The following is a 26444-nucleotide window of genomic DNA, read 5'->3' as shown; positions in this document are numbered from 1 at the left end:
TGGCTGGAAAAGGTAAGTTTTTGTTCCATTTGCTTTTGTTTTTGTTCTAGTTTTTTAACATTTCCATTTCTCTTTCATTCTTCAAAACATCTTTCTATTTTTTTGAAATTTTTCATTTTCTTGCATATAAATTGTAAAATGAACATGTATCTAATTTCTTGCCATAGGAAAAGGAATGGCATCTACCTCTTCATCAGTAAGCAATACTAAACAAACAATAGAACCCAACTCTGATTCTCCTCTATGGAAGTATGTAGATATTATAAAACCCCTTCCAAGAGGTGTGCATTATGTTGGAGATGTCAGGGTTGTGGTGTACAAAGAAATAGTTCTTATTATCATGTGGTGGGTCATTTGTGTGGATACACTGGAAAAGGAGTCAAGAAACGGCCTGGCAAAAAAGGTGCCCCTATACCAAATGAACCTGTGTTTAAATATATTGAAAAAAATGAGGCAGTGGAAGAGAGAGGACATAGGGCAACCGAACTCAGTAGCAATAAAAGTAAGAAAAGAGCAAAGGGAATGCAACTAGTACAAGACCATCCCTTTTTAGTATCGTAGCAAACACTATGACTGAATATGTACCCCTTGCACACAAAAGAAAGGGACCACTAGAAACTGCTTTTTAAAAAAAGAGTCGGGAAATTGTTCGAATTAAGGTGGGAAGATGCATGTATACAAATGGGTGTTTGTTAATGTTGTTCCCTTTCCATTTTGGAAAGACATGTTGAGGGGTGCCAATGAAGCTCCAAGAGGGTATAGTGGCCCCGGGCTTGAGAAGTATGCACCACCTTGTTGGATCAAGAGGTCCAACGGATTAAAGATCAATTGAAGCCCATAAAGGACTCATGGGTTGAGAGAGGGGTGCCAATTGTTTCAGATGGGTGTTCGAATTAAGGTGGGAAGATGCATGTATACAAATAGGTGTTCGTTAATGTTGTTCGCTTTCCATTTTGGAAAGACATGTTGAGTGGTGCCAATGAAGCTCTGAGAGGGTATCGTGGCCCCGAGCTTGAGAAGTACGCACCACCTTGTTGGATCAAGAGGTCCAACGGATTAAAGATCAATTGAAGCCCATAAAGGACTCATGGGTTGAGAGAGGGGTGCCAGTTGTTTCAAATGGGTGGAAGGATTCCAGGAACCGTCCCTTGATCAATGACCTTGCGATGTCCCCTAAAGGGCAATGTTTTGAAAGCAATGGATTGTGAAGGCCAAGTAAAAGATGGGCTAGTTATTGCTAGTATCCTAATTAAGGCCATTGAACAAGTGGGTGCTAGAAATGTTATCCAAGTCATAATGGACAATAGAGTTGTTGGTTTGTTGGTTGAAAAGCGATATCAGCATATCTTTTCGACACCTTCTGCGGTTCATTCACTCAATCTTATGCTACAAAAGATTAGTAACCAAATTGAGTGGATCAAAACAATTTATGAAGAGGTTGAGGACATCCAAATGTTTGTCACAAACCACCACGTGACTCAATCTCTTTTCAGAAACTACTCAAAATTGGAGCTATTGAAGGTAAACGAACTTGAACTCAAGTTAGTAATTTAATTTTTAATATTTGACAATTTCTGATTTTTCATATTTTGCTTGTGCAATGTATATGCTTTTCTAAAATATGTATCTAATCATTGTTTTTTGCTCTAATTTATGTCACGGGTTGTTGAGACCTGTTTTGCATCACGTCTAATCATCTTGCAACAACTTGTGCAAGTGGAAGAGGCACTCCAAGGTATGGTAATCAGCCACAATTGGGGTGTATGGAAGCAAAAAAACATTGATAGGGCAAAAAAAATAAAGGATAGGGTATTGGCTGACCCATGGTGGGAATGTGTGGAATATCTCCTTAAGATCACCGAGCCCATTATGAGCATGCTTAGGTACACTGACATGGATAGGCCTTGCCTTGGAGAGATCTATGATGGCATAGCTCAATGCTTGAGACAAGATCTGCAAGAGACCTTCAAACAATCACAAGCAATTATTGTTGAAAGATGGAACAAAGTGACCACTCTGCTACATTTGTTTGCCTATGCCTTGAGCCCAAATACTAAAGCTCTCAATATTGTAGTCTACTAGGAAGGTTGCCACCATATAGAGATATGGAAGTGTCTAACGAGTACCAGGCAACATTTAGAAGACTATTTCCTGATAATGATACGAGAGATGTAATCATGGATGAGTTCATAGAGTTTATGAATGCTAGAGGTCTAAGTAACGATGCTCTCCGTCATCAGTTCAAGAAGGATTCTCATAGTTGGCGGTAACTCTATGGCCAAAAATTCCAAACATTGCAGCTCCTTGCATTCAAAGTTATATCACAAGTTTTGTTTTTTTTAAAAAGCTCACTTTATCTTCAAAATAATCATGACTAGAAAGCAAAGTAACGAGACTCACCGCGAGTCGTCGATTCGAGTTACCTCAGTCGGGTCAAATGAACTGTGAACCTGACTCGACGGGTCAACTCAGCTAACTCGGTTGATTTTTAATTTTTTTTTTCAAAATTTTCTTGATACATCTAAAATTTACCTTTCTACTAATGGAATCGATGTATGTTATGTATGTGGTCAAATTACCTTCTATTTCATTATGTTATTGTGTCTTTGAGCTTTATTCAATAATGGGTGCATGGAACTTCTTTAAATCCTAGAAAATCTCTAAATTTCAAGGGTTTTGTCACTTTGTTTAAGCACAAGCGAATCTAAGCCGAGTCACGAGTTGAGTTACCCTTGCCGAGTCTGAGCCAGGTCCGAGTCCTGTTACTTTGCTAGAAAGTAATTTTAAATCTTTTATAAGATTGAATTAATTCTTTTTTAATTGCTTACCCTGTAATGTCCCCGTTATAAAATAAATTAAACTTTGTAACGGGCTGATTGATTTATCTTGGACCCATTTTTATTTTTGTTTATTTTTGTGTTCGAAGTTTGTGTCACCGTCAACTATCTTTGTACACCCTCGGAATGGTTTCCCGATGGGTATTTAAGCACAGCTTGTAGGAAGTCTTAGGTATGCTTTGGAATATATTTCTTTGTATTGTGAACCCCTGTTTAGGGTTCTCTGTTGTTCACCATTTCAGAAGTGAAAGATCTTCCCTATTTGGCTTATTGCGGTTTCAATGGGATTCAACCCTTACCCTATTCCGTCGTGCATGAATTACTTTGCTCGGGTCTAGCAAATCAGAGCACCATCTTTCGGCAAATTTTGAAGGAAATTATTCATATTCAAGTCTCTAATCTCCTCTAATCTTCTTGTGTTGTGTATGAACGAATTATGCATTCATATTTGTAACGTGTGGTATCCAATCATTTGCTACGGCTCTCTCTTTGCTAGTACAGCTTTCACACTTTCCCCCACATCTTCCACTTCACCTCGTACCTTCATTGATTCCTCCTTCCATTCACCATACGGCCTATTGTACAGCTTTCCTGGCTATCATTCCATACAAATTCCCTCCCAACTATCCTTGATCGGCGTACGGCTTGGACTTTGCCCCCACGTACGACATCACTAAAGATAGTGTACAGCCCAATAAGAAATCCTGTCGTACGGCCCTCAATTCCAACTATACGGTCATTTGTTCCAACGTACGGCCAGTCACCATACGGGCATCATTGATCCCAATCACCGTACACCACATTCTCAATACTCACCGTACGGACATTGCTCCATACCGTACGGTTACTCTCAGCCCTACCAGTTGCTCCTCTAACGTGCACATTGCCAATTCGATTGAAAATCCGAGTGATTGGTGTCCAAGCTTTTGCGAACGGGGACTAGACCATCACATACCGTGTGTTGTTTTCATAAGTTGCTAGTTCTTCTACGTCAAAAAGAAATTGGAGCACCTATTCTTTCATCCACTCGGTGAAGCGCAATAGGTTGCAATCAAAAAAAGTAGAGTCTGATATTTGTGCATTACAACTTGCGCCTTCTTTCGCACAAGAGTAAAGAATACAAAGAAGGGTGGACAAAGAAGTGGTATATAGGTGCAGAGATTGCAAATTTGGACGCTTCCACTACTCGGCTTACAGTGGATGATTTTGATGACTTTGATGCGAATACCGTTGTTGTTTCTGTTGCTGATCACATTGGCCTTAGCTCAACTAATACTAGAGAAGAAGAAGAAGAAGATGATGATGATTGAAGAACTTAGAATATTAATAGATTTTTATTCCATTAATTGAACAATGAACATGAAACAATGATACTTGAACTTGATGCTATGATTTATTTTTAATGTTTTGAATCTTTGAAGTTGAACTATATGATGGTATGATCGCTATGATTACAAGTTTATGGTGTTTCTGTTGTTTAAATGTGTTTATGCTACTATGCTACATTCTAATTTTAACTAATGCTTCATAAATATGTATATATGTATATATAAATTTTATATGTTTTTGGACTAACAAACCCGAACCCCTTTCCAAAATTTTGACGAACTTGCGAACCAGTTCTCGAACTTCGAACTTGGAACCGAACCCAAACCAGTAACTTAAGCTATTGATCATTGAATAATCACTACATGTCGAAGACATCATGACGAGCAGAGAACCTTGTAATTGCTTAAGCAAATCTGAATAAAGGCACTATCTTTTGGCATGGCTGGGTTTTTCCCTTGAGTAGGAGAGTTTTTCCAAGATAAATTGTCATGTTTTATGTTATTGTATTTTAGTCTTTCGCATTCCATTGTATTTTGGTTCAAAATTTAACATGTCATCGGGTTCCATATCTCCATTTGACAGATCGGGTTCCATATCAGTGCAAGCATGGGTTATGAAAGCCGATACCTACTTCCAACCGAATCCTATGCCAGAAGAAGAAGCAATCAAATTTGCCACGTTACACTTGGAGGGAGTTGCGCACGAATGGTGGCACCATGGCACCATCACATTAGGGCATGATCAAATAAAGACTTATGCAGAATTCAAGGAGAGATTGATAGAACAATTTGATGGTAAAGATCTGGAGCTCAATTTCAAAGATTTGGCGCAACTGGGACAAACTAGATCGGTAGATCAATTTATTGCAGAATTTCAAAAACTCTTTGTTTTGGTCACGGACATTTCCGAAAAAAGGCGAGTAGTGCTCTTCATGGACGAACTGACTGAACCTCTGAAAGGTTGGGTGAAGGGATTCAATCTGGCTACCCTGTCAGAAGCAATCAGTAAAGCACAAAGTATGGCATCGTCGTCGGCATCATCCTCATCCTCTCGAAGTTATTCACATTCTAAACCGCCGACATTTCCAAGGGACAAACCTCCACCCAAGAAGCCGTCGTTGGATGAGGCTACCAGACAGGAACTCCGAAGGAAGAAACTGTGTTTCAATTGCAAGGGACCTTGGGAGCTTGGCCACCGATGCCTTGGAAAGGGGAAGATCTATTACATTGAGGTCATGTCTAATGAAGAGGACGAACAAGAAGAAATGTCGGGCGAAGATAACCAACCCCACCATGACACCAACATCAATCTGAACTGTACAGAGAGAATTGCTGCTTTGGTACAGCGCAGAGGAGCCATTGCATTGGCTGGCAGCCCAAAGTGCACAGTTTTTCGTGTACGGGGTACCCTTCAAGGACAAAGGGTTACGGTGATGTTGGATAGCGGCGCTACTCTAAATTTCATCAACTCATCCTTGGTAAGACAAAGAAGTCTCCCTTCGGAGGCACACGCAAGCTTTCAGGTCAAGGTCGCTAGAGGGACTTTCCTGCCTTGCACGCACCTTGTTCCTCAGCTAAGTATCACAATGGCGAATCACACGGTGACTGAGGATTTCTTCATAGTGGACCTTGCTGACATGGAAGTTATTCTCAGGATACAGTGGATGGAGACACTCGATGAATACATCAGAGTTTCAAACGGATGGACTTCACTTTTGTTGTTGACGAGAAGAAAGTTGTCCTCCGAGGAATGGCGAATGAAGGTCAGAAGGAAGTTTATGTGCATCGGATGGAGGCAATATTTCAGCACGATGACATTGCATGGGCTGCGCATTGTTTTATCTCGGCGGAACCTATAAAAGGGCAAAGAACACCTCCACAGGATGATGAGCTCCAAGATATTTTAAGTAGATATGAAAAGGTTTTCATGGATATTCCTCCTAGCATACCACCTCACCGAGGGTTTGAACACACTATCGAGTTGGAACCAGGGGCAAAGCTGATCATAACCACACCATACCGCCATCCCAAGAAATTCAAAGATTAGATCGAAAGGACGATTGAGGAATTGCTAGAGAAAGTATGGATCCGTCCCAGTTCTAGCCCATTCGCGTCATCTATGGTCTTGGTCAAAAAGAAGGATTGGACACTACGCATGTGTATAGACTACCATGCATTGAACAAAAAAAACAATAAAGAACAGGTATCCAATTCCAAGGATGGATGAGCTGCTGGATGAATTGCACGGCGCGGTCTATTTTTCAAAAATAGATCTCCATTCCGGATACCATCAAATCCGCATGAGGGAAGATGTGGAGAAAACGGCTTTCCATTGTCACTACGAACATTATGAGTTTCTAGTCATGTCGTTTGGATTGACCAATGCACCTAGTACATTTCAATCATGCATGAACCGCATCTTCAACAAACAATTGCGTAAGTATTTATTGGTATTCTTTGATGATCTTATTTATAGCAAGTCATGAGAGGAGCACCTGAAGCAAATGAATGAAGTTCTAAGTATCATGGAAGAACAGTCCTTGTTCGCCAAGCAATCCAAATGTGAATTTGGTATGACAGAAATATTGTACTTGAGGCATGTCGTCAGTAAATACGGAGTTCAAGTGCATCAAGAGAAGATTCAGGCTATCCTCGACTGGCCTCCTCCAAACTCACTCACGGATTTGCGAGGACTCTTCGAACTGTGCAGTTACTACAGAAGGTTCATTAAAGGATTCTCCCAGCCCAGGGCACCTTTAACAAATCTGACGAAGAAGGGGCCATTCCAGTGGAACGAAGAGGCACAACTCACCTTTGATAAGATGAAAGAGGCCATGAGCACTTGTCCCATGCTGGCACTACCTAACTTCACTCGACCGTTCATTTTGGAATGCGACGCGTTTGGGGAAGGCATTGGAGCGGTATTGATGCAAGATACACATCCCATCGCTTATGAGAGCAGGAAGCTTACGCTAGCAGAACGCCTATATTCCATCTACGACAAAGAAATGTTGGCCATCATACATGCAATAACCAAGTTCCGGCAGTATTTGGTAGGTGCCAAGTTTGTCGTCCATACGGATCACAATAGCTTGAGATATTTTTTGGAGCAACGGGAGTTAAATGAATGGCAACAAAAATGGGTAAGCAAAGTTCAAGCTTTTGATTTTGACATTGAATATGTGAAAGGGAAAAACAATGTAGTTGCAGATGCCTTGTCCCAAAAACCCACCATCTGCTCACTAGACCAAATTTTCGCTGACTGGAAGGCACATCTGTTAGTGGAATATTCCAAAAATACATTTGCCTGTGAAATAATGGATGGCCACACCCATGATGATTGGTACAGAGTGGTAGATGACATCATCTACTATAAAGACCGGATATACCTGGTACCAGAATCCAAATTGAAGCAGAAGATCTTGAAGGAAATGCACGACTCACCTCTGGCTGGACACCCAGGTTTCCTCAAAACTTACAGAAGTCTTCAGGAGAGATTTTCATGGAAAGGACTTAAAGGGGACGTGTTGCAGTATGTAAGAGAATGTACGGTTTGCCAACAAAACAAGTCAGAACACTCTCCCTGCCGGGCTGCTACAACCTTTGCCAATTCCTTAACATAAGTGGGAAAGTATATCAATGGACTTCATAAAATGTCTTCCCAAGGTGAACGGAAAAGATTGTATCTTCGTGGTGGTTGACAAATTAACAAAGTATGCACATTTCTTCGCCATCCCCTCAGACCTACTGGTTGCACAAGTTGCCGATCTTGTTTTTAGAGAATTCTTTCGTCTACACGGATTACCCCGAAACACTATCAGTGATCGGGATGGACAATTTGTCAATATATTCTGGACAGAATTGTTTCGGATGGCAAGGACAAAATTATCGCCAAGCATGAGTTACCACCTGCAAACGGACGGTCAAGCCGAGATTGTGAACAAATGGCTCGAAGGCTACCTTTAGAACTATGTCTCGGCACAACAACGAGCGTGGGTAAAATGAATCCGAGCGAAATATTGCTACAATACCACATATCACATGTCTATCAGAATGACACCATTCAAGGCTCTATACCAGTACGAATCCCTCTCCTTCATCAACACAATTCTGGGTGACAGTCACGCACCAAGGGCGAGGGACTGGCTTCAGGAAGGACAAGACATACTGAGGAGCTTGAAAGAAAACCTACAACGCACACAAAATCAACAGAAGATGTACGCGAACAGGCACCGAATAGAGAGGAGTTTCGAAGGGGGAGATCTGGTTTCTCTCCGGCTCCAACTGTATCGACAATCTTCATTAAAGGGAACAAGAAAGGAAAAATTGAAGCCACAATTTGATGGCCCCTAAAGCGTGGTTCATCACATTGGTGAGGTAGCGTATAAAATGGAACTCCCGGAAGGAAGCCGCATTCATAATGTCTTCCATGTTTCGTGTCTGAAGAAAGCCATAGGGCAAAACATCACGGTTGCTACCGACCTTCTGCCATTCAACGAAGAAGAAAAGCTCATTTTGGAACCTGCCAAGATCCTCGAAGTACGTGAAAAGACCTTACAAAACCGCACTGTGAATAAATACTTGGTACATTGGCGACACCTACCGTTGGATGACACAACATGAGAAGGCGAGTACATTCTCCAGCATCTGGCACTGCATTTGCTTGAGGACAAGTAAACTTTGGGACGGGAGGACTATAATGTCCCCATTATAAAATAAATTAAACTTTGTAACAGGTCGATTGATTTATCTCAGACCCATTTTTATTTTTGTTTATTTTTGTGTTTGAAGTTTGTGTCACCGTCAGCTATTTTTGTACACCCTCGGAATGGTTTTGCGACAGGTATTTAAGCACGGCTTGTAGGAAGTCTTCGGTATGCTTTGGAATATATTTCTCTGTACTGCGAACTCCTGTTTAGGGTTCTCTGTTGTTCGCCATTTCGAAAGTGAAAGATCTTCCCTATTTGGCTTATTGCAGTTTTCGTGGGATTCAACCCTCACCCTATTCCATCGTGCATGAATTACTTTGCTCGGGTCTGGCAAATCGGAGCACCATCTTTTGGCAAATATTGAAGGAAATTATTCATATTCAAGTCTCTAATCTTCTTGTGTTGTGTATGAACGAATTATGCATTCATATTTGTCACATGTGGTATCCAATCATTTGGTACGACTCTCTCTTTGCTAGTACGGCTTTCACACTTTCCCCCACATCTTCCACTTCACCCCGTACCTTCATTGATTCCTCCTTCCATTCACCGTATGGCCTACTGTATGGTTTTCCTGGCTATCATTCCATACGACTTCCCTCCCAACTATCCTTGATCAACGTACGGCTTGGACTTTGCCCCCACATACGGCATCACTACACATACGGCATCACTAAACATAGTGTACGGCCCAATAAGAAATCCTGCCGTACGGCCCTCAATTCCAACCATACGACCATTTGTCCCAACGTACGGCTAGTCACTGTACGGGCATCATTGATCCCAATCACCATACACCACATTCTCAATACTCACCGTACGAACATTGCTTCATACCGTACGGTTACTCTCAGCCCTCCCAGTTGCTCCCCTAACGTGCACATTGCCAATTCGATTGAAAATCCGAGTGATTGGTGTCCAAGTTTCTACGAACGGGAACTAGAACATCACATACCGTGTGTTACCTTCATAGGTTGCTAGTTCTTTTGCGTCAAAAAGAAATTGGAGTACCTATTCTTTCATCCACTCGATGAAGCACAATAGGTTGCAATCAAAAAAAGCAGAGGCTGATATTTGTGCATTACAACTTGTGCCCTCTTTCGCACAAGAGTAAAGAATACAAAGAAGGGTAGACAAAGAAGTGGTATATAGGTGCAGAGATTGCAGACTTGGACGCTTCCACTACTCAGCTTATAGTGGATGATTTTGATGACTTTGATGCGAATACCGTTGCTGTTTCTGCTGCTGATCACATTGGCCTTAGCTCAACTAATACCAGAGAAGAAGAAGAAGAAGAAGATGATTGAAGAACTTAGAATATTAATAGACTTTTATTCCATTAATTGAACAATGAACGTGAAACAATGATACTTGAACTTGATGCTATGATTTATTTCTAATGTTTTGAATCTTTGATGTTGAACTATATGATGGTATGATCACTATGATTACAAGTTTATGGTGTTTTTGTTGTTTAAATGTGTTTATGCTACTATGCTACATTCTAATTTTAACTCATACTTCATAAATATGTATATATGTATATATAATTTTTATATGTTTTTGGACTAACAAACCCAAACCGCTTTCCAAAATTTTGATGAACTTGCGAACCAATTCTCGAACTTTGAACTTGGAACCGAACCCAAACCAGTAACTTAAGCTATTGATCATTGAATGATCACTGCATGTTGAAGACATCATAAGGAGCAGAGAACCTTGTAATTGCTTAAGCAAATCTGAATAAAGGCACTATCTTTTGGCATGGCTGGGTTTTTCCCTTGAGTAGGAGAGCTTTCCCAAGATAAATTGCCGTATTTTCTGTTATTGTATTTTAGTCTTTTGCATTCCATTGTATTTTGGTTCAAAATTTAACACGTCCTACTGGAAACAATAAGAAGAGTCAGGAACGAACTATGCTGATGATAGAGAGACGACAACAAATAGGAGTTAAGCATCAGCCATATGATGCTGGCTATAACATGAATAGAAGAAGACCAAAAAATACACCACATTTATGGAGGTGAACATAACAGGAAACTCCAACTGAAAACAGAAGCACAGCCATGAACAATATCGCAGAGAGTGCAGATCAAAACTATGAGGAAAATAGATCATAGTTGCAGAGAAATTTCTGAGAACTTAATTGCATATAATCTCAGGTATGCAAGCTCTCTTACACAGCTACCAAATTCAACACAGAAAAACTACTAAAACTTAGCTTACTGCCGCTACCAAAATCATGCATTGTTTATCTGTATCTAAAGATCTTGAAAGATAATGAATGGCATTCCAAGTCACTCATCGCTTCTTCATGCTGACGCAATGTCCTCAAGGATCCATTTTCACCAATATGCTCTCTAAATGACTGAGACAATGCCTTATTAGTTACTACTGTAAAACTGTGTAGTACATTTGGCCATAGCTGAGAGCAGTACTGAAGCCACATGAAAGGTTTCCAAACTTCTTGCAAAGAGAAGTTGCTAGAAACCTAGCTTAACCATTCCATGGATGCTAAGAGAATCCTTGGAAAACTCAGTTATGGGTACTTGTACACAGTAATTGTTTATAGTTGTACTACAATAATTACCAGATGTCGCAAACTATGACCTTATTTAATATATGGAGCATAAATATTAAATAGTTGCTCCTCCGGCTCTTAGATGAAGCAAAGGGCTGACAGATTTTGTTTTACTAGAAATAGAATGTACAAATTATCCCATTGACTACCTTTTGGTAATCCATGGGCAATAATAATAAAAATTTATTTTGTTCATACATATCACCCTTCCTTTCTTTACAAAAAAAATATATCAGACCATTATACACTTTTTTCAATTTTCATTTCTCCTTTACAAGCACCCCAAACAGATCCAATGTACATAAATCTCTCAAATTATAATTTGGTCGCAGAGTTTTTAAACAATGTTAGAAAAATTGTTGCAAGCCAGAAAGATTTACATTCACAGAATCCCATGGCTGGAAAATCATAGGCCAATTAAACCAGTAGCTCTTTAAATCTGTCTAAACTCCAAGAACTACAGCCTACAGGAAAGGCTTGATAGAAGAGCTTTAAAAAGTCCTTACAGAAGAATCCCTTTGTTGATTCTCCTCCATGCATATTCCTCCCACCCATGTGCCAATGCATCGATGTACTCTTGTGTGAGAATTGTGCTACTATTTCGGACCTAAACATTTCGCCAATCATGGATGGACATTAGTCATGATTTTTTAACAGAAAACTTTGTTGACCCATGTTTTTAGCAGTGCCAGCTATATTCAAAAAGCTTACAAACTAGCCTCCTTGTTTTCCTGAAAATCTAGTCAAAGATTTATAAACACTTGAAAGTTTTAAGACAGAATAACTTACTTGTTCCCATGTAGCTAAAGCTTCACAAAGATTAAATTCAAATGATAAGCGTTCCAGCTCGCCAGTCTTGGGATCTTTCTGGCAACATTTTGAGATACACAGAATTGTAAATGACCAGCAGCTAACAGAAGTTGATCATATGTCTCTGTCCATTGAGAAAGTGAACATGAACGACCTTGTAAATATTGACTGTAAGCACCAACAACCCTGTCACACAAACCTCTCTAAGAGACCTCAAAAACATACCCATTTCGGTACAGTATCTATTGGAAATATTAGAATCGCCCGACAATAGTCTTTCCTCAGAGCTTGCAATCCCAATCCATTAACCCTCTGTAATATGACATTGAGAACATCCATATCAGATCAACACAATAATCAGGGATAGCATGCATCAATACTTAAACTATTAAACCATCAATCCAAGAAATTGAGCAAGATTACAAGCTAAACTTTTCTTTCCCAATTCTCCTTTGAACAGAAAATATACAATTTAATATCAACAAGGAAGACAAAAGAGAACAAGGAAGCAAACAAAACATCATTAAGGCTTGGAAGTAGATAATAAACTTGCATCCTATGGTATACTTTGTCCGGTATCTTATCAAAATATGGATATTTTAGTACATATGTCACCATCTTTTATTTCTTCTGTGCTCAAAAGTCTGACATTGTACCAACAGTATCAGTGGTAGAAAAGATCCTGATTAAATTGCAAGACTGCAGCTCTAACAAAATACATGAGCAGAGAAAAATATAATGCAAGTCTACTAAAATCACGCTCGCATTGATCATATTTCATTCTTTGCTACATTAAAAGCATTTGCATAAAAAATTTGTTCTGCTCAGTGTTGGGAATGTTTGACTGACAAACATTATGTTTTTAGTGGAAAAACCCTAGCTCTCAACCTTAAAGTCTGTTCACTGACGAATAATGAATTGCTGCATTAAGATGCAATATTGTCAAATGCATTTCAATAGTTGCTATTAAGGAAGTTACATATTGTAGGAACTAAACACAACCTTGGCAGAACACCTTTATCGTATAGCCTACAAACTGTCCCACCACCTTGGAAAACCTGTAGTACCTGTAGAATGCTTCAATTGCTCATTGAACCTGTTGAGATGTCAAACCAGATTCAGAGAAACTTCTTGTATCTTCAAGCAAGTGCATAAAGCTCCTCAAAAAAAGAAAACAACTTGCTAAAGGTGTTGGGGGCATATGCCACAAATTGGCTACTAACCTTTACCAAAGAACAATCGGAACTGAAACATGAATTAAACAACTACAACCAAAGTAGTCCTTCAAACCAAACTCGAAGGAAAATTTTATACTACTACCCTCTTATATTAGGGATAAGAAGTCCTCTTTGGGGTGCTCCCTTGCTGGGGATGCTTCTCCCAGTGGCCTTGGAATTCACCTCACCTTTGCTTTTAGGTGACTTGTCCCTCATACAATTGTTTAGACAGAGTTGTGGATAGAGTCTCCAACATGCCTCTGGTTTATAGCCGCTCCTTTTACAATGAAAGCAAAATGCCTTACACTTGCCTTTGAGAAAAACATCCTTCCTCTTGGAAGTCTTAAGCTCTGCATCACCAAGCTTATTCTTCTTCCAACAAAAGGCCACATAATGATTATTAAAACCAGACCATATACATGATGTGCTTAGCTATATATCCTTTCCTTTTCCAACAATGGCAAACTACACTGGCATAGCTTGTTGGTCTTAGACTTCTCAAGCTCCTCATTGAGCTACCATTTGGCACTTGTCCTTTTTATTTTGGAGTCTGTTTCTCATTGGAGATATCAAATTCCTCTCTTGAAGTGTCTTTTCCTCCTTGACATCCTGCACAGTTACTTGGAGCAACAAACCATCCTTAGCTTTAACAAAACCAAAAAAAAATTTTATACTCGGATGGAAGCTAGCACCTGGTACGTTAGGCTCACTATCCATGCAATTTCTTTCAAGACTGCACATTTAGAACATTCCACAGTCCCAAGGACATCAATGAAAAACCCAAATTTGCATGTTAGGGTCCATCAAACACTGCAATAGGATTGATCACTGCTAGGCCACCATTTCCTATCCCTTGTCATGCAAACCAACTTGATTGACATTTTTAAAACAAACTGCTACTGTGACTTGCAAATATACCTATCGTTTATGCTCAGTATGGCTTTTGTTTATGCCCATTCATTTTACAATGAAAGAAAAAATGTTATAAAATTGCCTCTGGAAAACAAACCTTCCTCATGGAAGTCTTAAAAACAGAAGCCCACTTAATGAGATTTAAACAACAAAACATACATGGATCTGCTTCCAGAAATTATATACCCTTTAATTTTGCGACAATAACAAACTGCATTGGCATAGCTTGTTGATCTTGGACTTTTCAAGCTCCTCATTGAGCTACCCATTGGCTAAATCTTGTTCTTTACATTCTAGAGAATCCATTTCTCATTGGAGTTATTAAATTGCTTTCATGAGGTGCCCTTTAATCCTCACCAAAGTCCCGTCAACTTGGGGTAACAAACCATCCTTAGCTTGAACAAAAGAAATGAATTTTTTAACTTGAATGGACTCCAACACTTGGTGTATTGGGCTAGGGGGTCCTAGCGATTTCCTTTCTACGCTGCATTTTTTGGAACATCCCCCAATCTCAAGTACACCAGCGAAACATCCAAATTTACATGTTAGGGTCTCTCAAACACTGCATGGGATTGACGATGAGTGGGCCATCTTTTCCAATCCTATTGTGACTCTCATAGATACCAATCGATTCTTGACACAAATAAAGAGATATCAATTAAGTTGTAGCAATGAATACATCCGATGGCATTACATATGGAGGATCTTTCACTCCTTCACCACTCCCTTGCAATTTGTCTAGCATCTCTTGCTTCATTTGCAACTTTTGTTGCAACATCTCAATGCGTACAAGGAAGTCTCCATGGCTTAAAAACCTAATACAATTCTTCACACTATTTTTGTAGTCGTTGCAACACCTCACTCAACTTCTTGTTCTCCATTTGAAGTAGATGAGCTGTCTCCTTTTAGCTCTTCAATTCTTGCACTCTTGACCTTTCTTACAGCTGTTCTCTTGTGACAAGTAGATCCCACACTTTTCGATGATATTTGGAGAATAACATGAAACCAAAAAATGAATTAGACAACATCAGACACAAGAAAAACCCCTCTGATATCATTCTGAATCATGATATAGGTGGAGGTGGAAAATTATCCTATCACAATGTTACACCAAACCAAAGGACCAACATGCAATACTAATATCAGTAGAACAGATGGAATTTTCATAACCACTTAATTGAAATCACCCTAACAACCCTTTCACAAACCTGTAATCTCTTTGCATGCTCGTGCTACAAGCTACATTCCTTGCATGATACTGCAAAGTCAAGAGGCCAAGAGAATGCTTTACTACCCTGTAAATGAAAGAACATCACAGGCAAGTACCCTGCCACAATATTTTAACTTGGAGGAACCTAAATTGGAAATTACCCCTCCAAAATTTGGCACTTCCAGCGCTTCCACCTTAGCTTAAAGGAAGTAGTGTGATTTTGTGTACCTAGGCACAACACATTATTTCCTTTTTGTTTATTAAATGTTTTGATCTAAGTCCATGGTTCTAGACTCTACTATTATTATGAAGTAATGTTATGTTCTGAGACCTTATAATTGAAGGGTTTATTCCTGAGTTAACTATGATTTTCTTTCTCATTAAATTTAAAATGAAAGCGAACCCTAAGCAGTGTACCTTTCCAAATTCTGGTTTCTCATTTCCAAATGCAATACAGAATGCTGCCACTTGAACAATATCTTGTGAAAAAACTCTTTGCACCCACAATTATTATCAACGACCAACCACTCATGCATTTCATTGCAGAGCCTGTGATAGTCATATGAGTGGAAATCAGGGATTGAGTTTTGAGAAACAAAAGTTCCAAGGTTTGTATGGAATTCTTGCGTGCTAATTTTTAAGGTGATTCTCTTTCTTTTTGGCTCTATTGGATTCCCTACTCATGTGAATTATTAGATTTGATTTATCTTTCCAGTAACCAAGGAAGAGTACAGGTGAACAACGCTCAAAACATTGCATTGTTAATATTATCTATAATTCTTTGCTTATAAGATGAACATGAACCAAGAGAAAAAAAATTAAAGTAGCCAAGTAAATTCTTAGTACTGTGACTTTTTCTGCTCACCAATGTCTTTACATGGTCCTAATAATAAAATTATTACCAACAAATGAATAGCTCCAAAGTTTTATTTTCAAATTAATAAAAACAAAGCAAAGATAAAATTAATAAAATAATGAACACGCCAGCTGGTCAAGATCTGCAAACTAGCAGTGAAAAGATAGTTAACAACATAGCTATGCTAAAAGAGATGGATGGAAAAAGTACATTGTCAAAAAGTTTATCTCCTAGAGGCAATGGAACACTATTTTGTGAAACAGTTTAAGCTTTGCCCTACAACCAACTGCTGAGCAAATTTTGGAGTTGAGTCAACATGAGAAGCAGAGTTTGATGTAGCCAAGGTTGCATCTTATTGGACAACAGATGAATCCATCATAGATGTCATGGTGGTAAAATATGCCTCTATAAGCGCATAAACTTGGTTTCTTCAATTCCACTGTGGCCTTTGTTTAGCAAATAGATATTGTACAGGAATCTAACCAATGCTTTCAAGTCTCAAAGACACAGTCTGGTAGTCTACTATACTTCAGAGTTTGGATAGCTGCTACCATGTGTTAGATTATAAACCCAGAAATCCATGATGATAAACAGCAGCAAGAAAGAGACAAAACTGAAACAATAAACACCAGAAATATCCTGGGAAAACCATTCGAGAATGAAGGGAAAAACCCAGCCACAACAAAAAGTATCATTTTATTGATCATAAAAGTTACAGTGTACAATGCCCATCACTTGATGCGATATATATAACTTAAAGAGAGACTCTTCACATTTCAACCGAAGATCTTTCAATTTCCTAAAATGTGACTTTACTACAATTACAAATCTTCGCATTTCCATGCCTTAATGCATGATGAATGACACGTCTTTATATTTAATATTACAATTATCATAAACGTCCTTTTCAGCTGAAGGTGACTATAATGGCAATAACGTCCATATTTCTAGAGATAAAGATCTCTATCACAGCTACAATCTTCAACACTCCTTAGCCAGATAGAGATCTTTAGCCGATTAATCACACGGCTGCAACCAAAATGTCAATGATAAAATCTAATCACATGGATCTCATAAAATCACTCAACATAAAAACCCTGTAGGAAACACAAACAGTTTTCATGATGTTTTCATTGAATCTCTAAACATGACGCTAAGAGAACAATTTACTCATTGTTGATAATCATGGAATCACTCAACATGACAAATTTGTAAGAATTCCAGCTAAGCCTTTAATCACAAATTCTCTCCATGTGAACTATCATGGAATCACTCAACATGACATCCAACTCCCATCACGAATTCTCTCCACTGGATTCTCTCCACATTATGATCACTCCCAGAGCGAAATAGTTATCATAGCTGATTCTTAAAATTTCATTTATTCACACAAGAACATAAACAGGCATAACAAAACAAGACTTAGTTCCATTTAAGTCTCAAATTTTACAAATACCACGGAGAATGAAGGGGATTTCATAAGCACTCCCTCTTAACAGAAATAGCTTTGATCCCCATATACAGATAGATGACGTAACCTCCCTTTGAGGCTGATCATCTCCCTCTGAATCACGATCTCCCTCTGAATCTCATATCAAAGCAATATCCTCATCTTATTGCATCTTGTTGCATCCTGCAACCAAGAGAGATTAGTAAATCAATCTATCATATACATAAATCAATGCTAAAAAAAAAAAAAACTATTTCCATTTATTTAGTCAGAGAGTACTTATCTCTTCATTAGGATTAGGAAAGTCACTTTTCCTGTCGATCCAACCAAGTTAAATGCCTTTCACATCTGGCTTCTTAGTCACTACAAATCATCAATGCACATGATAAAAACTTCCTTATGAGATCAAACTACTCCTTTTCTCGTCCGAGTGGTCCCAGAAGAATACAACAATGCAGCTATGTTTGTTTGCTTGAATCTAACCATAGCTGGATCCTTCTGAAGTCCCATGGTTAACACTTCAAAAAAAAGAGTGATAGAGATGCCTGTTTAGGCATACTTAGATCATAAGATCCTATTAATTACCACATGCAAACTCAAATTCTTGACTTTGTCCCAGAGCACAAAGATTGTAATTATGAGAGTGGTCTTTGAGTCTTGTACTTATTTGACACCTCCTTGGTCGTCAAAATAAGACCCTGGCAGAGACTAAACCAATATAAAAAGCAATTTGACTACACCACAACAAATGATTTTCCATCTTCTGTACTCTCGTACTCAATGATGGAGTGCAGATTTGAACTGGATGAAAAATATATGTAACATCTTTTTCAAAGAAAGAGACTCTGATGTAGCAATGCCTTCACCTGAGCAAGTCCAAAAGAGATAAAGTGCTCCACGATGCTCAAGCGTTATTTAATATTGACAATAGGAATTCCTTTGATAGATTCCTCTGTTGATGCAAACAAGAAAAGACAAAATGTGCGCATCGTATTTCCTCAAACAAAGTTGCATGACATACAGCAATCGCCAGGCATAGAGAATTCAATATTGTCTTGGCGTAACAAGAGTAACCAGAGTGACAACGAGAGGTGCCTCGAGTCTCATAATACTTGATCATATCTCCCTTCGCGTCCACTACTTTCCGAATGACATTCAACTACACTAACACATTCTCCGTCTGTTTGAAGTTGTCTATAGCCGGAAAAAGGTTTTTTATGAACGACTTCAAAAATGTTGTTCTTTAATGCTTCTTAAATGCCAACCGAACACCGTAAAGAATACTAACCTTCAATGCAGAGAATTCGACATATCGAACGGCATTTGAAACAAGATGAAAAATTGTTCAATTGTAAAAAACTTAGAAGATAACGAAATCAATGTTACTTAAACAACATTACAAGAATAAAATAGAACCTAAAATGTTCGCCATCCAAAGCTTGATTTAACAAAAATAGTTGTTGGAGATGGAAATCGCAATCAAACTCATGATGTCGTCGATGGGCCATCTACGTAAATGTAGAGCTTGCAATGATCAATCCAGATAAAACTTGAACTAAAAATGAAAATGCTGTCACCATCGCAGACACTGGATCATGATGCAAAGACCGTGAGATGAATGAGCATGTCGCTTTGGAAAAAGATCCAGAATGACGATGAGGCGCAGGGCTCCCTGCATAGGATTCATTAGATCGATGTCACTAGAATCAGTGACAAGGTAGTATTGGCCTTTCTTTCCTCCCAAGACTCCACTACTCAAGCCAATGGCATAGACTGCCAAATTTTGTCGATCCATTTGCCAATTAGGATCATAGGGGCAACATGAGAAATGAGAAAGCACCTTCCTTGATAGTTTTGGATCATAGAAGAAAACTGTATCAAAAGAGACATAAGTGAACAATCACATTTGCTCTTGAACAATTTCCTTGGGGACATTATCAAACCTGGCTCTCATACCATGTTAGATTTTAAGCCCAAAAATCAATGATGTTAAACAACAATAAGAAGAGTCAAAACTGAAACAATAAACACCAGAAATATCCTAGGAAAACCCTTCTAGAATGAAGGGAAAAACCCAGCCACACAACAAAAAGTATCATTTTATTGATTGTAAAAGTTCCAATATGCAATGCCTATCGCTTGATGTGATATATATATATATATATATAAAACTTAAAGAGAGACTGTTCAGATTCCAACCGAAGGTCTTTTCAATTTCCTAAAACGTGACGGTTTATTACAATTACAACTATTCGTATTTTCATGCCTTAATGCATGATGAATGACACACGTCTTTATACTTAATATTACAATTATCATAAACAACATTTTCAGCTGATGGTGACTATAATATAAAGATCTCTATCGCAGCTACAATCTTCAACACCATGAAGCTTGTGAGGGTTAAACATATCACCAGAACTGAAAATACAATATAATAGCAATGATGAAATAACAGCAAGCTTCAAAAGCCTAAAAAAGAGAGTTTAATGTGAAATGAAAAATAATAGAATAACAGAGAGCTTCAGAGGTCCAGAAAAGAGAGTTTAAATGCAGATGCCAAAATTATTTTCTTGTAATTCAAAATTAATTTCACATTGGCTGGAGGGTTGGTTCCTGGCAGCATATCCAATCCAATATCCCAGAACAGCCCTAATGTCGATGGCCCCAAAATATAAGTGGCCCTCCTATTAACATAACCGTTAATTGGTCAGAGTAAGGCCTCTCGTCATGTCTGGCTTGCAAAATCCCCTTAACAAGAGCTTCTTTAAAAAATGTCTTTCCCCTCAATTACATCCGCGTAATCATTTAGAACCATATACCCTGTAGCAACTAAGATTACTACAATCCTTGATGGAGCAATACCTATTCATTTAGATCCATACATTGTGTAGCGACAAAAATTGGTCCAACTCTTGATGTTATAAACTGTAATCACGGTTTCCATTGCACAGCAATATAGAAAAATCAAGTGTGCTTATGATTGCCATCGTTCTTCATTTGCATCTGAATAATTTATATGATGAGATAAATAAGCATTCAGTGACTAACAGTCCTCGAGCTCATGAGTAAAAAATAAATACCACGCATTGCTTGAAGCTTGTCTGTAAATACTCCAATGCACTGACATCGTCCTCTGAGATAAAGGGCTGAGCATCTAACAAGCCAACAAAAAGAATATCGTATGAATTCTGACCGATGTAATTTGATTCATACAGTCCCAGACATAATGAACACATCTACTTGTGAAACTTGAAAGAGAAACATTACCAAATCTGGTGAAGCCGGTGATGTAGAGAAAAGTTGCTGTCAATCCGCTTGAAACAGCTAGGGCTAAACCCCAGTGAAGTGTCTTCATTCCTCGCCCTTCCCTCTGAGACTACCTCAACTTAGTACAAGCTGTAGATTTAAAACTAGAAAACTTCACCTGCTAAATTTGTGAATTTAGAACTGCAAAAATATTCATAAATTAAAAGCTATTGGAAACCGATTGAATCGATCATTGTTTTCCTACTGGTCAAAATTTACGAAAATAATTGAATCACTCACTTTTTTCAATATAAATTTATCAAAGCTAGTCGGTTCTTGACAGTACATAATTTACGAAAATAATTGATTCACTAACTTTCTTCAATATAAATTTATCAAAGCTAGTCGGTTCTTGACAGTACATAATTGGTTTGGAATTTGAAGGTCGCCCTCGGCTGTCTAAATGTTTTTATGACCGATGATTTTAATGCCTTTCAATTTACCTTTACAAAAATGCTGATTGTCCAAGAAAAAAAAAAAAAAAATTACAAATAATATATATTAAATACTTTTAAATTTAAATATGTTTATCAATTTAATTAGTGATATATATTAAATATAATAAAAAATTGTATTTTAATAAAGTTGTACAAAAATCTAGTAAATATTTATTATAAAACTATAATTAAAAATAAATAATTACATGCTATAGGTAAAGCAAACTTTATGCACAATTTCAGGTTTTTATGCATATTTAGGAGGTTAGAAAAATGGCATTGTCACAAGGCAAATGCAATCCTCCTTGGTAGAAGATCAAAGGTTAAAGGGTTAAAGCAAAGGACTGGTTGGCAGGGAAAACTAATGTATCCAACTCATGTCAACACAGGAATCCATGGAAGAATGAAGTTAAGGTTCTTGGGAAGGAGTCATTACACACAAATTATTGGAGGTTCAACAAGAATCAAGCTTATTAGAATTGTGTCCAAAAAATAAAGCCTCAAGTTGTTGATTTTTAGTCCCCTCCAAACAGAAGGAGCAAGTTAATGAAGATTGCATCATCCTTCATGAATCCAAGATGGGGGCATTTCATAAATTGAGGATTGTAAGTCAAGTGGAAAAAAAAGGATCCTCCCAAGAAAAAGATTATCAGTCAATTAGCTAAATCTTTTGATGGTCAGGCAAGTGTTGAAGCCCTAGCAAATAATTTATTCGTTTTTAAATGCATACATCAAAACATTTTTAAAAAAATAATTGGGGGAACCAAATGTATTTTAAGGCTTATGCTTCTCTATAATTGATTGAATTAATATTTCCATAAACTAAAGAAAAGGCCACATTAGATCAAACTAGCTAACTTACCCCCTAAAGATTGAAGTGAAGAAATTCTTGAAAGGAAAAAGAGAGATCTTATGTACCTTCATGGGGTTTGATGAAGAAATTTTCTTTGGAAAATTAGCAGTGCTTAACATCTTGGTAGATCTGGATATGGATCGTACATATGTAGATAATTTAGACATCTTGGTGGAAGAGGGATCCTAGTCTCAAAAATGTGAAGTAGATATCTATGGTGGTAGATGCATTAGCCAGATGCTCGAAAGGCATGGGTAAAGCTATTGTAACAATGGTGAATTGAGGTAGAAATTGTTGGCAATTTGGATAAGGTGATATATCAAGGTTGTCTTTTAGGGCAGCATATAGCCTAGTTTGAGAAGGCAAAAAGAAAGGATGAGTTTGAAGGCATAATAATTCAAAAAATTGCCTAAGTACGTATCAACATAATAGTGTACAGTTGGCTTATTTTGTTTACTCTATTCACTAGAAGTGCTTGGGAATGTGCATACTTACAGGAAGGGAGAATATAGTGTATATGACACGTGGGTAAAATTGTTAAAGATTTTGTTGTATATTGACACAAATATTACGAATTTACCTATAACTACTTATCAGGACAAAACAAAGTAAAAGGTAGAATAAAGGCATTTGGGTTAAGGAATTATTTTGGTTTACCAAAATAATTACTTGACAATATTGGGATGACATCCTAGATGTTAAACCATAGGTGGCAAAGATAATTCAAAAGATGTAGCAAGTATCAAGCAACAAGGCCAACAGAATGAAAGAATTTGATATAAATTAAGAACATTTTGTTTAGTGAAGTGTTGCATTGTATTGTAATGATATGATGTTCGAATGCTCACTTTTTGTGATTAGTATAGATGCAAATTTGATGCTAGTATAGAGAAAAACTTTTGTATGATTAGTTTTGAAGAAAGAAGCAAAAGGACTGTGTAAAGGTTTTTGTGTCTATCTTTATTTGACAGCATTGTAAAATTGTATTTACATGCTTGAGTAGTGGACTCTTCTTGTACTCTTTATTTTGTAATGTATTACCAACTCCTAACTGTGTTGAGGCTTCTAACAAGGCCTAGTCCTCTAACAAGGACATATATACTATACAGATGTAATAGACTCCTAACATGGTCATTATCTTTCACAAGATACTTTTGATTAGTGAATCATTTTGTGGTTACCATCCCCATCAGGGTTTCCCTTGGCCAAGGTTTCCCTAGTTAAAAAATAATGGTGTTATGAGTTACATTGTGTTATAGTTATATTTTCTTTTCCATTTGATCATCCATGCAAGTTTAAAGTTTTTTAATAACATCCATAGTTGGGAAAAAATTTATGGAACATTGACCCTCCCTCACCCTCGGTATTCCCTATTTCTAACAATTGGTACAAGAGCACAATTACTCAGAGGAGGCTTAACAGCTTGAGTAAGATCTCTATGGATATGGATCAATTTCAAAAGAAACTTTAGGAAGGTCTTGAAGAAATTGATACAGTTATAGAGGAAAGAAATAAATCAAAGATCAAACTTAAAGATGCACAAGACTTCATTCAAAAATTGAAAGAGCTGATTGAATCATCTATAATGAAAAAGTAAGAGTTGCATGATTAGATCAAGGATGGTGAAGCAGTTTCAAGACTTAAGAAGGAGAATGAAATTCCAAAGCATGAGCTTGAAATTACAAATTTGAAGATGAGCATGATGGAAGATGAAATGAAAAGTCAATCAAATTTGAGATCTCAGAATGCAGATTTGAAATCCAAACTTACCAAGGTAGCATCTAAACTTGAGACTACAAAGTTACAATATACAAAACTTAAAAAAATATAACACTATTGTGAATGGAGAACTTACACAAACAAATAAACATCTTGAGAAGCAAAGCTATGTTGGAGATAAAATAGGGATTGGATGTGTTGAAGGAGTATCATCTAAAGGATCTAAGAGGAACAAGATCTAGTGAACCAACCACCTAATTAGCAAGAAAATCTAAACAAAGATGTACCTAATAAACCTAAACAACACAAAGAAGTAAAGAAACAATTTAATGGAAAATGCCTTGTATGTGATTAGCTTGGACACATGAAGAAGGACTGCAAACGTATGTATAATAAACCCTTTTCTGGTTATTGTTATAATTACTTTGCTTATGGACATAAATCATATAATGAATGGAGGAAACCTAGATATAATAATGATAATATAATGTATGAAAGTACTAATCATATTGGTAGTAAATCATTGGGAGCAATAAATGTCATAAAAAAATGGAGTTATCTGTTACAAGTGCAATAATTTTGGGCATATTACTAGAGATTGCAAATTACAGAATAATCATTCTGGACTGAGATATGGAAATAGAGTTATAACATGTTAGATTTGAAACAATTTGGGACATACATCAAGATTTTGTAGAATGAATAAAATGAGAACACCTAACATGAGATCACATAATATGAATCCTAGAAGAAATATGAACAACAATGCTAGAAGAAATGATAATGTGAAAGGAATGTAAGTTGAAAAACTTAATAAAACATTTGTTAGAGAAGAAACACCTTCAAGCACTAAGGCATGGGTAGAAAAGACAAAAGACATGTCAGAGAAAAAGATGAAATTAGTGATTGTAGTTGAAACCCCTTATCAACCTAAGAATTCATTTTTTTAAAGGAAACAAGGGATAATGTACTTGAAAAATTCATTAAACTCATAAATGGTAACATAAAGTTTGTCCACTTGAAGAAAACACAGAAATGTTGTGAGAAAGCTACAACTAAGACCGCATAATGAGAGATGATTGTATGTGACCATAGAAACAAATCTATCCTACTGGATAGAGTGTCTACTTTTTGAGTTATGTGTACTTGAATAATTAATGGAGATGTAAAAAATGACGGATTTAAGGATTGAAAGAAATTATCTTGGACACCATATGATCATTTTAAGATTGCAAGGATTTAAAAAGAAGATTAAAAGGTGATTTAGAGCTATTCACAAGTGATTTGACTATTTTTTGTCAAAGCCCTAAATTTATGATTATAGAGGTATCTCTTGATTAATAAGGTTAATTTCAGAAGTGAATTTGAAACTGAATATTGTGGAAATAGACCCTTCACGAGTTCATTATATTTTGGAGAAACCTAGGCATAATTTTAAGAGAAACCCTATTGCACCTTTGGAAGATGACCCTACTCGGGCATTTTTGAAAATTTTGGATGGAGTTTTCATTATGGAAGATATTAGGGCATACATTCACTTGAAACTAGAGACTATAGGAGACTCAGATATAATGAGTAAATTTGATAATGTTTATAAGGAAGATAAGACATTTAAGGATGGTTTTGAGCACCTAGGGCAACTTAAGGTTGCACAGTGCATATTTCATCATGAATTTGAGAATGAGGAATGGACAAGAATCATTTTGAGTTGTGTACATGACAACATGTCTTGGATTAGAAATAAACTTGTTAAAATTACTAATGACATAATCCACAAGGTAACATGATTGATCAACGAAGGTATAATTCCTAGTAATGATTAAAATATGAAGAAGATTGTACTATATAACACATAAACTAAGTGGAATGAGAGAGGCACAATGTTGAGCTTAATCAAGAAGAACGATGTAAGGTTATTAGTAAGATTATGACCTATAAAATGAACTCTAGGTCTAGAGAAGATGATGTATCAATAGGATTTATACATTTTTCTTATAGAATGTGTATGGACAAAGTAGAAGTCAATCTTTGTGAAATTATGAAACAACAACTATTTGATAACTTTGAGAGGATAAAGAAGAATAGGTATGCAACTTTCAAATTTGGATCGTTGTGTACTTATCTTTTCTTTCATGTCTTGAAGAGATTTTCTAACATGCTTGCATCTAAATTGAATTTTAATAAATGCACCATGGAATCAGTGAGTTATTATTTCA

The 26444-nt window shown here is 37.2% G+C and overlaps 1 protein-coding gene across 3 annotated transcripts in view; it reads right to left on the bottom strand.

Moving 5' to 3' along the window:
- The window catches only part of LOC149528987 (Glycosyltransferase family 29 (sialyltransferase) family protein), a 48976-nt gene extending 27361 nt beyond the window's left edge, over positions 1-21615 (bottom strand). Inside the window, exons 1-6 of one of the 3 annotated variants that reach the window (XM_089809522.1) lie at positions 21460-21615; positions 21181-21309; positions 20994-21067; positions 12491-12577; positions 12245-12322; positions 11962-12062 (exon numbers count right to left, since the gene is read on the bottom strand). In XM_089809522.1, coding sequence (XP_089665648.1) covers positions 11962-12062; positions 12245-12322; positions 12491-12577; positions 20994-21067; positions 21181-21268 — 428 coding nt within the window. In that variant the 5' untranslated portion in view covers positions 21269-21309; positions 21460-21615. Of the gene's footprint in view, positions 1-11961; positions 12063-12244; positions 12323-12490; positions 12578-20993; positions 21068-21180; positions 21361-21459 lie in introns of all 3 variants that reach the window. The other 2 variants (XM_089809520.1, XM_089809521.1) reach the window with 2 other exon arrangements.
- Between the last annotated feature and the right edge of the window lie 4829 nt (positions 21616-26444).

Source organism: Cupressus sempervirens, chromosome 11 (genome assembly GCF_028749045.1).
Source record: "Cupressus sempervirens isolate cs-2001-9-10 chromosome 11, ASM2874904v1, whole genome shotgun sequence".
NCBI lineage: Eukaryota > Viridiplantae > Streptophyta > Pinopsida > Cupressales > Cupressaceae > Cupressus > Cupressus sempervirens.
This window is presented reverse-complemented; position numbering and strand designations above follow the sequence as displayed.